The 14,024-nt window shown below is 43.0% G+C and overlaps 1 protein-coding gene across 2 annotated transcripts in view; it reads left to right on the top strand.

Moving 5' to 3' along the window:
- Positions 1-14,024, top strand: part of pde4d (phosphodiesterase 4D, cAMP-specific) — a 148,295-nt gene that overhangs the window by 17,055 nt on the left and 117,216 nt on the right. Inside the window, exon 1 of one of the 2 annotated variants that reach the window (XM_076731918.1) lies at positions 836-1,260. The exons of the other annotated variant lie outside the window; for it this stretch is intronic. Coding sequence (XP_076588033.1) covers positions 968-1,260 — 293 coding nt within the window. The 5' untranslated portion in view covers positions 836-967. Of the gene's footprint in view, positions 1-835; positions 1,261-14,024 lie in introns of those variants that run through there. 2 annotated transcript variants of the gene reach the window in all.

Raw genomic sequence — 14,024 nt, forward strand, 5'->3', positions numbered from 1 at the left:
ATCACAGTCAAGGACACACACATCCTCCTATAACCCACAGTTTAATGAATTACTGTGAAGGTGAGCTTATTGTACCTGCAGTGTGTTTTATTGCCTGCTGTTACAAATAAGTTCCTACTTTGGTCCACTTCCATAACACGACAAAAACTGACCAAAAAAAATAAATGTTTGTTATATGATTTGGCCACCTGGCCCTCTCTGCCCACTCCCACCTCCTGCTTTTCACTCGTGGAGGCTTTCAGGGGAGGTGCTTTGGGGTGGCTCCCTCATGTTTAATGTATTATCCTGTTCCCTATATCCCGTCGCCGCTTGTTCCTGCAGGGGACTTGAGAAGGGAAGAACAGTGTTGCCATGTCTGGCTGGTTTTGCGCATGCCGCACGTCAAGTGAACTACAGCCGCGGGGGTTCGCAGAAGTTTGCATGTTATTGTGGAGAGACCTTCCGCCCGTGTGGACCGTCCTGGACTGAACTACACATCTCGCACTGCCGCTGCAACAACAAGCACCTTGCTGAAATGGGCGTGTGCGGAGAAAGCGGGGAGCACTTGGACACCACAATCTGTTGAGAGTTTCTCCTCGTAGCCTCACTCAGCGTCACTTCCCCGCTTCCAAACCGCAGTTATCGAGGTTTACCTCGTGATGCGTAAATGGATTCATTTTTGGCTCTGCCCAATGTGTTTCTGCAGGGCAGTGTGGACAAAGTTGACAAGTCATTACGGGACCTCCAAAAAACAAAGTGGACGTGAAGCCCTGAGAGTAACTAAAAAGTTGTCTCAAATACTAAGAGATTTGTAATTTAGCCGTCTGGACGCCCCTTTTTTAAATCTCTAAAACACCTAAACAAGCAGTGTTATCAAGCCTCCCTCCTCCCATCACCTTCCCTCGGGCCATTCCATCTGAATGCTCCTGAAGTGTTTATTTCTTTAAAAAAGAACAACAACAAATAAATACCCAACTTGACGAGGAGGATGGACCCTGCCTGCGGGAAAGTGGGGACCTTGGTCACGGGCGGCGGAACCAGCGTGAGTGCGAAGGCGCCCAAACATCTGTGGAGGCAGCAGAACCAGGCTGCGCTCTCTCCGCTCCACCACGCGCTGGTAGTGCGCAAGAACGACCGCGTGAGACAAAGAGGCTTTTCGGACACCGAGAGATACCTCAACCCGAGGAACATGGACCGGACTTACGCAGTGGACACGGGGCACCGACCCGGGCTGAAGAAATCCAGGATGTCGTGGCCGTCGTCGTTTCAAGGTCTTCGACGGTAAGGGCAGAATGGAAACTGCTTTTCTTCCTCTTGTGTCTCTTTCTAATTTCCCTCGATGGAGATGGGCGTTGTGTGGCTGACTGACGCGCGAGAGCGGATAAGATAACTTTGAGGACGTTTATACTAAAATTTTGTTTGGGCTCAGCCTGCGTGCTCGACCTCTGTTTTCCATCACTTTTTGTGCCACGCTGTCGAAAGCATTCGCCACGAGCACTACTGTAACGGCGAAGAAAGGATGGATAAAGTAAAGGCTTGTTCGGTCGATAGCGAAAAGGTGAAAAAAGAGAAAGAAGTAGATTGAAAATGATCGTCAGAAGAGCATTGCGGTCATGAATCCAACCCCACAACTTATATGTGTTTCTTGTTAGAATAACAGATCTTACAGGCGCTGATAGGTGGCTGTTTAATTTAGGTCAGAAAGATGCGTGCGCCTCTACATGATGGGTTAATTTCTCGGTAAAGACAATGAAATGAGGAAAGTCAAAAGGGGTAAGTGAGTGGTAGCTGTATACACAGTCACCACAGGCTCTTATGTGTATTCCCCTATCTGTTAGTGAGGCTATATCTGGCACATTAGGCAGACAGAGATGCACTTAGTGTAGAATGAGAGAAGAGACAGATGGAAATGAAAGGTAGGCGTTGACCACAGGCAGGTCACAGGAAACACTCTGCCCTGAACACAACTCATACAGGCAGCCTCTTGTATCTTTAAGATGGTGTTTATCTCCAGGGATTCCAGATCACTGGGCAGCCTAATGTTCATGTTTGCAAGTGAAATTACACTCTGGTCTCAGTGAGAGGAAAGAGATACAGAAGGGGGGCTTCACATCATCACTAATACATGGTGACCACATTCTCTGAGATGACACTCACAATAATCTGACTCACTGCACATGACAACATGGATAATATTACTGCATGTATGATGAGTGGGTCGTTAGACGTCGCTTGCACCAGAAGTATTTAACCGGAGCAGCTACTGTAAAATGACGGCAGTGATGTTTGCAGTAACAGCAGTTTCAGTGAAGCCTGCCTGCGTGCAGACAGACACAAAAGCAGCTCTGCACTCAGACAGACCGGGTGTGTGGGGAAATGTTTCTGCTCTAATTACTCACTTGTTCTGGGAATGAGGGAGGAAAAAAAGAGCAACTGAAATGAAATCTGAGAAGGTCACCACAGCTCCCTGGCTTAAGTGACTGTGGCGGATCTAAGTTTCTCTCAAACAGATCACTCTTTTCCTTTCTTTCTTCCTTTATATTTATGTATATATATATATATGTACTCGTATAAATGTTTAGACATGAGTGATGCGTGCCTGCAGGCCCAGTCAGCAGTCAACTATAGGAAGCACACAGGCTTGTCTGGCCGACAGACAGAATGGTCCCTGTCACAGTGGCAGAACAGTCACATGGAGGAGAAGTCAGAGGGAGAGGGAGAGGGAGGGAGCGATGAGAGCACAGATGGAAGTGACATTGCGAAGTGGTGTGCTGGCCTGAAACACCCATGTGATGTTAAAACCTTGGCATTGAACTTAGACGTGATCCTAACAGTGAAATTTAACAGGAGATATTCATGCCATGCAGCTGCATGAGAGATCATTCAAGCACATGTCACATCTGCTTCAGGAGGGTAATTACACGTAGATTAACCCAAACTAATCAAATTTTAGACAGGAGGTGAATTACGCAAGAGGCACAGTGCGATCTATCACATATACAGGAACCCTAATGGCAGGCTAAATCAAAATTTGCCCCTTGTACACCACAGCCCAGCATGATCATTAGTTACTGGTCAATAAGGTCATTTGATTGGTTGTGTTTTTTATGTGCATCCATTAGGTTGCATGTCTTTCGTCATTATGTCTCACAAGGGCCTTCATCTGGTGTGGATGTCATAAAGTGAGCACATCTTGTGTTGGAGATGGGAATCATATCTTGACCCATTGATCACAATAACAATGTGATTATGTGCTGCACAGCATATTGCAAGCCAATCAGAGAAAAAACAGCAGCTGTTGCATGAAAGCAAAACAGCTGCAGTTAGTTTTTTCATTCTGTGTCAATTACAATTAACTGAAACCCCCAAATAGCACATTAGTGCCAAAAAAGAAACATCTGAATCAACATCTGATATTTAAAATTCATAATCCATTGTTTCATGAAAACAGCATTACTTGGCATATTGCCTTATTGATCGTATCATCCAAATACCAGAGAGTTTGCCCTCCTGGCATTTATTGGATTGTTTTCAAAGGCCTTTCGGCAGCCTTTGAGAACATGCAGCTAAGCTCCTCCTCCTGGCTGTAAAGCTTTTCAGCAGATATAGTCAGATACTCTTCAGCCTACACAGGTGGTGTGTGGTGTTGGGCTGCTTTGTTATGGCAAAAATCATACTCGCGGTCATTTTGAAACATCATGCATTAAATTGAAATGTAATACCTCTAAAATGTGTGGCGACACACTGTCAGCTCTGAGCATGTTACACATACACAGTCGATACCTGTGCTTCACGGTGTCATATGCACAGGGTTTTGGGACGACCACCGTGTGGAACGACCATCCCTGCCTGCTCTCCCAGCACAAGTTCACTGTGTATGAGTGTGCGTGTATGTGCTTGGTGTGCGCACCTGCACCGCATGTGATATGTTCCTGTCTAACAGCTGAATTGGTTTTACCTTTCTTGTTGACCAAAGGATGTCTTTCCGTCATCATGGCTTGAGCTGAGCTAAATGTGCCACAGCCTGGCTGAGAGAGAGAGTGGGCTGGACAGAACGACATCATCGTTACAAAATGGAATGCAGCACAATGATCGTTTTGTCTTGATCAGTTTTTTTTTTCATAATCAGTGGAAGCCAAAATCCTAATTGAAAATATAATTCAATTAATCGGCCAGCCCTAGCATGACGCATGTGTTATTTACATTTAAGCCATGTGCTTTATTGACTTTTCCAATTAACAAGGCAGCAGCAGGTCACATATCGTCAAATGAAAAACTCAGCAATCAAGTTGTTGCTTTAAGTCAGATAAACGACATATTTCCTGATTATAACAGACAGATATTAACGTCTGAGGAAGTGTCCCTGGAGACAACTAATAAGAAGAGCCAGCTACTTGCTCAACGCATACAGTTGATACCAATGTTGCATATGTAGAGAGACAGCAAATCTTTCCCTCAGATGACTGTGAATGTTGTTGTGTGTGTTCAAGCGGCTTGTTTGGTGCAAGGTCCAGCAGCCCCAAGGTAAAACACATCACCCGAATGTGTCACAATTTAGGCTGAGGCTGGACGCTGCTCAAGGCCTCTGCGAGAACTCAGAAAGAATCTGGAGCATCCTTTGATGAGGATGTGGCATTTCTCCCATTTCACCCCTACTGTTTGTCTCTGCGTGCCATGGGGATGTTGCGAGGGGGGGTTCATTTATTTGAGGAGATGTCAGTGAAGAGGAGCATCATGATTTCTCTTCTCTTTGTCAAATGGCAGTCAAAATTTGGTGATTCTGCGGGTGGAAAGGGAAATGTCAAAACAAAAAAGGGTGAAACATCTAAGGAGGGAAGGGATAGAGGGTGCTCCATCTGGACATTCTGTCCCTTCAGCGGCAGCAGATTGGAAAACGTACTCCCTGCCCTCTCACTCTACGCTGTATTTAACAGTCGTTGATTTTTCTCCAACCAGTCCTCTCCTCCTACTGTGACTGTCAGTGCCAGAGTGAGGTTTTTAGCCAGTATAAAGCATAACCCCCTGGCTATGTCATTAGATCCCAGGGGTGTTTGTGAGTGAGGCAGGAACTGCTATTGGCTACGTGGCTATATATAACCCGAGTCATGGCCATAATCATACTGCTTAGGCTGCTACAGAACTGGCAGAATACACATCTACTGTATGGCTGTACTCCAGGCGTGTGAAAGATGTGCCGGACGTGCTAATGAACATGCTGCAGACATGGTACTAAACTTTACATTAGCAGAGATCAGCATCAAACGTCATGTAGCTGGGGTAATGAAATGTGGTTACTGACAATTTTTAACCCTGAGATTTTCTAATGATAGCGTCACAGTATGAAAGGCAGGCAGGGCTGATAGTTACGTGAATGCCAGCCCCTTGTCTTATTGACCCGGTCATTCAGGCAGAAAAGGAAGGTGTATTGAGTATGTTCTCCAGACCAGTCGTGTGACTGACCCAGTGTTTGAAAGATGAGCATGTGCATTAGGAAATTGCTGGTGCAGACACATCGAGGTGGGCAGTCAATTTTATTCTGTCAAACGTGGAGTAAAGCCACAGTGTCTAAGGAGAAAGCCAAAAGCATCATGGTACAGTAAATTTCAATAATGAGGTACTTAAGACTTTAATTAATCCAGGAACTTTATTATCTTATAAAACAGCTGTAGTGTGACCCTGGTCATACAACATATGCATGCATAGAAGTGGGTGGAATATGGTTATATTCCATTCATTGAGAGGATGGACAATAACCAAAAACTCTAATGGGAAGCCATAAAAGTCCATGCCACTCTAAAGCTACCCAGAATCCATTAGCAAGCCTATAGTATTAACAGTCACCAGTCTGCCTGTCAGCCTTGTCTGTAATACAATTATGAGGTGACATTCTTCATCAGTAATTCATGTAGAAAGTTACCTAACCTCCATCTAAAACACCAGGGTACACTCCTCAAGAACACTGGCCTCTACACATGTCTATTGTTTAGCTTTGATTTTTTTTTTGTGTGTGTGTGTGAAATCGTTAATGTAGCCATTACCGATTTCACATTACCGCGTTAAATGAGGGTTTGGGATTATGAAAGGTTTCTGGAGTAGCTTTAACGTACTGTCCTATTTCAGAAGGACATCTTACAGTAATGTGAGGGGCAGTACAGTCTGTGAAGGTGGTTAGTGTTACCTTAACAAGTCCTCTAAATTCTCATACCATTTCCTGTTGGGACTGAAGTGTAAGGTACAAGTCTAGTGGCTATCAACAGGATATATACATATATATAGATTTTTTTTGAGCCAAAATATGTTGGTACATGTGATGATGAAGCATACTGTATATTGATGTATTGCAGTACAGCATGTACTGTAGGGTAGAGCTCATTTTCGAGCTGGCACATTTAGAAATATAAATGCAGTGACAGTTTAACAGTCTCTGCTGCTCTTTTGTGGAGCGTGAAGTGACAGAGCGAATCTATTTCATTGATTGCCATCAATTTTAGTGTCACAACAAAGAAAGTGGTAGCAGGAGAGGCTTTCTTGTTCACAGGTCAGGTAGTTCTCTGTGATCATTACATAATCCAGCTCCTTCCCATCAAAACTGCATAAAAAGGAGATAATGCAATTTTGTAGGACAGTGGAATTGTGCACAGATCAAGTCGTGTCCAATACCAAAGCAAATACACATTGAAAAGAAAGTTCTCAACTTGGAAAATTGTTCAGTGCACACATCTGTTGTCGTACAGCACGGCAGTTAGACAGGCGAAGTGGGATCCTGCTGAGGGAACATATCGTCCAATGTGAAAACTGGACAGTGTCCAGCAGGAACCACAGGCCAGTGTGTTCGACTGCCGGTAGGAAAACATTACTGCTTCATAAAAGAGAGGAGCTATGCTGAAATGGTGATATCCTCAATAGAAACGGAGCTCAGACGGCATATGTGAAGCGGAGAAGACTGGTCATCGAATTTTTTTACCAGCAGGAAGGCTCATTTATTTTTCGGAGCTCCCCACTGCTTCCCTTTTCCTAACTGGTCATCTGCTAGACTAATAAAATGCATGAAAACCACTTTTGAAGGACAGCCTTGTCACGGGCTCCAGGCCAAAACCTCTCTAGACTGCCTGCTTGATGCTGGGTGATTCCCTGAGCTCTTGGCTGGCTGTGCTGTACTGATCATATTACACTCCTCACAGGGTGATAAAGACACTAGCTGGTCTACCGACCGGTCTGGTCGATGGTCTGCGGTGCTGATAGCTTTGTACAGACGTACAGTATGAATTATTGATCATGGCTAATTTTCTGTTTTGTAGGGCCTCAACAACTAAATGATTAAATTGAATAAAGTCAATTAGAAAAATAGTTGGCAACAAATTTCATCATTGATTAGTTGGCAGTGTCTTATCAGGTGGGGATAGTAAGCCATCCAGTGCTGTGGCTTGTGTAGCTCACGTGATGAATTACAGGAAATGACACCGTCTGCTTTATCTCTGGGGAAAGCTTACGAAAACTGGTGGAGGCAGATACTACCGATACAGAGGAGCAAGACATCATTACAGGCTCTAGTTTAAAAACAAATGTAACTCACAGGCATACCTTTTGTGTGTTTTCTCTCCTTTCTCGGCCCCTGATATAGCTATTTTAGTTGATAAAGCTGACGCCCCTCTTCACAAGACCTGTGCAGGTTGCCTTTGCAGGTAGGTTAGTACGACCCATATTTCTTTTTATCGTTAGGTGGTGACCATTAGTGGCCATAGTAGGGAGGAGTAAAGGAGGAGGTCAGGTAACATAGCATAAAGAAGTCTGTATTTGAAGGAAGGTGGTGTGGATGGATTGGTCAACAAACATAGGGCTTTACTCAGGAGAGCGCTCTTCTTGTCCTTTGCGACAGTATCATGAAGGCCCACAAAGCACCAGCTTGCCACTGGTAATCGCCAACGGTGATATATCGCTTTGGAAGTCATTGGCAATTGACCTATTCAGTCACTTAGGTATGAGGATGCTGGGTGATCAGATTCTCTCTAAAAGTGGGCACTTGTGGGATGGCTTATCAGTGGGAGTGGTGAGGAATGAGTTTGAAAAAAACATGTGCAGACCTCTAATGTACACAACTCGCATCCAGTGATGTCACAATGGAAACATCTGATCTCACTCAGTGCCTTTGATAGAGCAGCGAGGTTGCAACAGATAGTAGGGCAGCAGCAGCAGCAGCTGGGAATGAAAAGCAATGAGCTTCTCAGGGCATGAAAACGCGCAATTGTGGATACTTTGGTACTTTGGAATATTTTGTACCACCTGCTGCAAGAAATGGACTAACAGTTAGCAACCTGACAGCTCGTTGCAAGGCTCCCTAAACATTATCAGGGGTCTTATACTGCATTTTAATGAAGGTAGCTGTTGTGGGAAGTGTCCGTCATGCTAGGCATTAATACGCCATGCATGTTTCTCAGATTGCTTCCCTTAAGATTATGATTATTGGGTTTTTTTTCCCCCTTTGCCATTTGTCTTTCTTTCTGTCAATCACTGTGTTGTTTTGACACACGTATCGTCTCCATCTCCCGATTCACTGACACAAACACAGGCATGCTCGTAAATAACATTGTCTGTGGGCATAGGCTCATATTGACATACATTTACAACCCCGTTTTTTTTTTTTTTTTTATGAAATCTTTCCTTTTGTCTCTTCTGTCTCTGTCTTGCTCTCACACTTGCTGTTTACATCTATTGATTTCCCTTTCCTCTTTCAGCTTCTTGGTGCTGAATGATTTGCCTCTAAGGCCCACATGTCTCCTGCCAAATGTGTCAGCTCTCATCTGAAGACCTGCCACACACACACACACACACACACGCACACACACACACACACACAGACAGACAGACAGACAGACAGACAGACATCTGAACCAGCCTGCTCTGGTCAAGAAACATGAAAGAAACCTTTTGGCTGGTTGAATCTCCACCACTTCACTCTAGCTCCATATCACTGTGAAAGGAAGCTAAATGAATAATTAGCTTGAGTAATTGTCCATACATATTACTGCAAACAAGTCCTATCTGCATTAAATCACTGAACCAAATTAATGGAAAGCTTTGAGGCTGCTTTCAGCTCATCTCTTTGGTTTGTTAGTACCATTAAGCAAAACAACATTTGTTCAGGCAGCCAGTCTCAGGCCATAAGCTTAGACAAGCCAATGATATATATGAGAGGCCCAGATGTTCAGCCAAAGCCAGAATTAAAAGGCCAGTGAATATTTGACTGACAATGAGTATTTTTGGGGTGTTTTTATTTTAGGGGAGAGAAAAATCAGAATGACAAAGGTCCCCTGCTGGACTCAAACTGGGAATATTCCAGTTCTTGGTTCATGCCTTAAGCCCTAAGCCCCTGGGATGCCCAGATATTACACTTATACTTATTGACAAGTAGAGTCAATGGGATACTCATGTTTCTACTATGTGTGTAAGTTGTTGTGTAAGCAGTTTGAGACGAACGCAGGCTCAGATAGTGATGTTTCTCACATGTTTCTTGGCAGAATATGATTGAATCATAAACGGACCACGTGGTCATAAATCTTAGGCTGCGTGCAGACTCTCATGGACATGAACAGATGACCACATTTACACATACTTTGATTTGTCTTGAAGTTTTTATACCCTTTTGTGGTTTACGTATGAGTGAAGTGTCTGTGTTATGATGGTCATAAAGCGAATTAAATCAAATTTGTAATTAAATGAAAACGGTTGAACTTGAAGGTGATTGTGGTGAGACAGCATTAACAAATTACTGAATGCTGAGGCTTGCCAGCAGTTATGCCATGACTTTTGTGGTGTACAGCACAGCTTCCCTGCAGAAACACAAGGTCATTTGTAATTTGCATTTTTGTTTCCTTGAGACAGATTGGAAAAAAAAAAAGAAGCAACCCATCTGAAAACACACATGAATAATTCATAGTTCATCAGTTCTGTTGTGGACTTACTGGGTGGGCTAGGACTGAATTCCCACACGCTTCATATTATCTAGTTATCAACCTGAAATGGCCATTTTTCTTGTTGTTGTTGATATCAGTCATGAAGAAATCAGCAGACCTTGCACTGAAATGCTCTATTGTTACACAAAAGTAATGTTTGCTTATTTACCTGCTTTGTTCCAAAATTGATGATTTCATCTTTTGACGTAGGCTTGAAAGGTTGAGAGCAGAAATAGTCTGTTCATCTCTATCGTCAGTACAGTCATTGTTTTGCCAAATCATGGCTAAATATACTGTGTCTATTTGTGGCTTGAATGGGGAACTGCTGTGACAAACATGCAAAAGTAGAACAACTGTAAACAACCTAGTATGCTGGCTACAAAGGAAAGCAGTTAGCATATTTTGGTAAAACTGTGTTGGAATATAGTGAGCACAGTGATGGACAGTTGTAAAGTAGAACGGGTTGCATTAGTTGTTTGGGAAGTTTTTATGGACATTGTGATCCTTTTTCTGCTCTAATCCACTGTAACTGACATGAATTCAAGATGACCACGGCGAGCGCTCTATGAAGGCTGCAGCCATCTTTTGAACTTATAAGCCGACAGGGTGTGTGTATTTGATATTGAAGAGTTTTTCGGTGGAGTAGCAGTTTTAGACTGTGACGTGTGTGTGTTGATTTCAATGAATCATCCCAGGACCATTTGCTAATTAACAGGAGATGGATTTCATGGCAGACCCGTGGAGAGGAATGGACAGGCGGGTCTTGATGGCTCCTATTACAGAGCCATTAGCAGAACTCTTCAGATTGCCTACCAATTTTGTAATTACATCATCACGAGAGACCGTTCTGTTGTACACAAGTTAGATCAGGCCCACTAGGATTATCCAGCTTTGCTTGGTTTAATACCTTTATAATGACAGGGAGCTTCCTGACAGGATTTTTATGAAACTATCTCTTGTTGATGAAGTTAATGTCATCTACAGTGATTTTCAGTTTATCACTTTCTTTGTCTTTGCAGATCCCAAATTTAAAGGGCATTTTTTTAAAATGTTTCCTAAATCTTGACCGTCACCTGAATTTATTGAGGCAAACCTGTTTCAAATACCCACTTTTTTTTCTTCACATTCGTTGCACAATGCATATTGAGATCAAGTCTGTCCTTCTGTGCTAACTGCCTGACAATACTCAACAACTGAAAAATCCAATCCCAAAAATTTTTTCTTCTTGTTCCTACAGTTGCATGTTCATCACTCAAACACAGTGATTTAAGTTCCAAAGATCATCCAAAAAAAAGGCAGCGTCACTCCCACTGAAAGTAGTGGCTAAAACCATAAAGCACAGACTATAGCTTTCACTTTTGACCAATAGTGACACCTGACAGCACACATTCAGCAGCTTTTCAGAGATGTACAAAAGACTTATCCCTATCTGTCAATCTTACAGACATTACATTAGAGATAATGTTGACAGTGGCTTCCCTTTAACAATCCCCCCCACACCTTGATTTGTACTGTAAATTTCCCTGGCTCAACATTATGGCCAGTTGTACGATAAATTCAATTTATTAAGTATGAAATAGATCCACCCCGTTTTAGGTGAATCATAATCCGCTTGCATTTTCCCTGAATGCATTTTGCAGAAGGTCACCTTGCTCATTTGGGAAATAGTCACCATGGCTACATTAGTTAGAGGGGTGCACTGATTTCATTAGTGATGAGATCTCATGAGGATGCTTTGAGGACAGTGAGCAGAGTGCAGGAAAGAGGAGTGTAGGGAGCTTATTTGTGGAAAGTAGGAGAAGATGGGAAGTTTTTGTCTAAAGCACTTTTCATCACACTGCTGTGTAGATGCTCACTTTAAACTTTGTGACCTAGTTGGAGATGTTGACGGCTGTCTTTACAATCTCGCTCTCTCTTTTTTCTTTTCTTTTTTTTTTTTAAATGTGTGACCTACTGGTGTCTGGTCTGCATTGGGTTTAATGATTTTTCTGATGCAACCTTGGTACTTCCACCATCAAAGGGTTTTATAATCATGGGATTTATATTTTTCTCCAACAGCAAGACCACACAGAAAAAAAGAGCCAAACCTGTCCAATGCAAAAAATGGCAAAATGTGGAGTCACACTGTGGAGATTTTGAGCACTAGTTGTGATATGGAGCAAGCTTTTTACCAGTGGGTCCTCATTTTGTTTGCACTGTGTATGCAAGTGCGTGCTTACAGAACCCTTTCCTGCCACGAGTTTCATGCTATTCCACTGATCAACAGTTGGTGCTGGTTAAGTGCAAAGAGGTGTAGTAATGCATCCACAAAGGCAAGGACTGCAAGCTGATGTAAACATTGCATGATTAGAAATATTGCGAAAATCATCTGTGCAAGTGTTATACTGAGGAAGAAGATACATTCCACATGTTTGTCAGGTCTCAAGGGTATGCACAATGCAGTCAGAAGAGAAACACTGAATGTAAACATAACTGTTTGTTTACAAGAAAACTCTTAAGGACACTTTTAATTTGCTGAGTGAATGCACAAAGTACATTCGTATAAAGGTGGAAAGAAGTGTTTGAAAATGTCTCCATTATGTTGCATCTAACTCAACTCAACTTCAGATGGAGCCATTTTTGTCACCAGCAGGCTGCAAAGAAAGGCTGCATGATTTCCAGTGTCTCTATTAGACAAACCAAGACTTAATCACCTCGTTAACTCATCATAAAACACTTCATTCAAACTTGATAAACAAAACAAAGCTTACCAAAACTGCCTTTGTCAGTCTTTCCATTGTTCCAGCAATCACCAACTAAACCCTTAATTTGCAGAGTTAGATGTGAAAATATTCTGGCTCTACAAGCTGTTTTTCCCCTGCTGCCTCTCTCTGCCTGGCCTCTTTGTGCTGCTGGGTTAGCTCACTGAACAGCAGTCTGTCGCTGAGCTGTGGCTCTCACACGTCAGTGGCAGACCATTAAATTAGCAACAAGAATCGTACAAAAAAACTCCAACTGGCAATGGACTCGATGTATTTGTCCAATTGCCCAATCCCACTAGAAGGATTGCAAATAAAGTTTTGCTGGAATGGCAGCTAATTTGATTGCAAAATGTTTCAAGCTCGGCGATCTTCCATGGCAGCATGCTGAGGAGGGCTGGCGTGTCACTGGAAATGAGGAGATGGAGGAAGTGACATGACCATTGCATCATGATGACAAAGCAACACTTCTGAAAAATTGTTGATAGTGTTCTCCTTCCACGTTAGGATCGCTGATAACACACTCGGTTGCCTGATATTTGCCACACTTGACATCTGTCCAGATCATATCAAGGAAAGTTTGCCTGGCACTGGGTTTTGGAGTCAAGGACACCGTTCACAGCTTCACGGTGCGCATACAGGAGTTGTAGAGGCCCTGCTGTTTCTGTGATACTTCTCATTTGGCTACATATGCACACAGTCAGGCAGGGCTAAGGAAAATGTGGTAGTCTGATACACTTGATCTGTTTTTTCTAGATGCAGGAGCGATAAAAAAAAAAGTCATGTGTCTGCAGGGCATGTTGGAGCGCTGAATGGCTGTGCCCTATTTCCATCCTTTCCCTCAGGAATGCCCTACCTGCCTGTGTTCATCTACATCATTTAGCCCAAGATGACTCAAGGCTCAGCTGTAACATATCAGAAAGTCATATTTCAAAGACTGCAGGGTTTGGGGATGAAAAAAAAAAAAAAACAAGTTGGAAACTCTAAGTGTATCTTGACTATTTGTGACACATTTTTTCCTGCTGCTTGTGTAGGTAATATGCTGTGAAGCCACACGTGAAAAAAGTCAAGATCAATGGAATATCTATCAGGAAGTCAGTAATGACAACATGCTTTTGCTTGTGGTCTTAGATGAGTTTTATAGAATTGCCAGTCTTCATTGTATTTGCTCTCAGGAAGGCTTCACAACCAGCGGACACTCTGAAACCATGCCACCCCATACAGTGTGTACACCATCAGCGACTGAAATCTCATCGGCATCTTAACCCATTTGTCTTCCGTTGTCTTGCTCCATTTATCATACACACCCACTGTCAGGACTTGCACTAGCTACAAATGGGCAGTGTTGATGTTAAAG

Source organism: Chaetodon auriga, chromosome 5 (assembly GCF_051107435.1).
Source record: "Chaetodon auriga isolate fChaAug3 chromosome 5, fChaAug3.hap1, whole genome shotgun sequence".
In the NCBI taxonomy this organism is placed as follows: Eukaryota; Metazoa; Chordata; class Actinopteri; order Chaetodontiformes; family Chaetodontidae; genus Chaetodon; species Chaetodon auriga.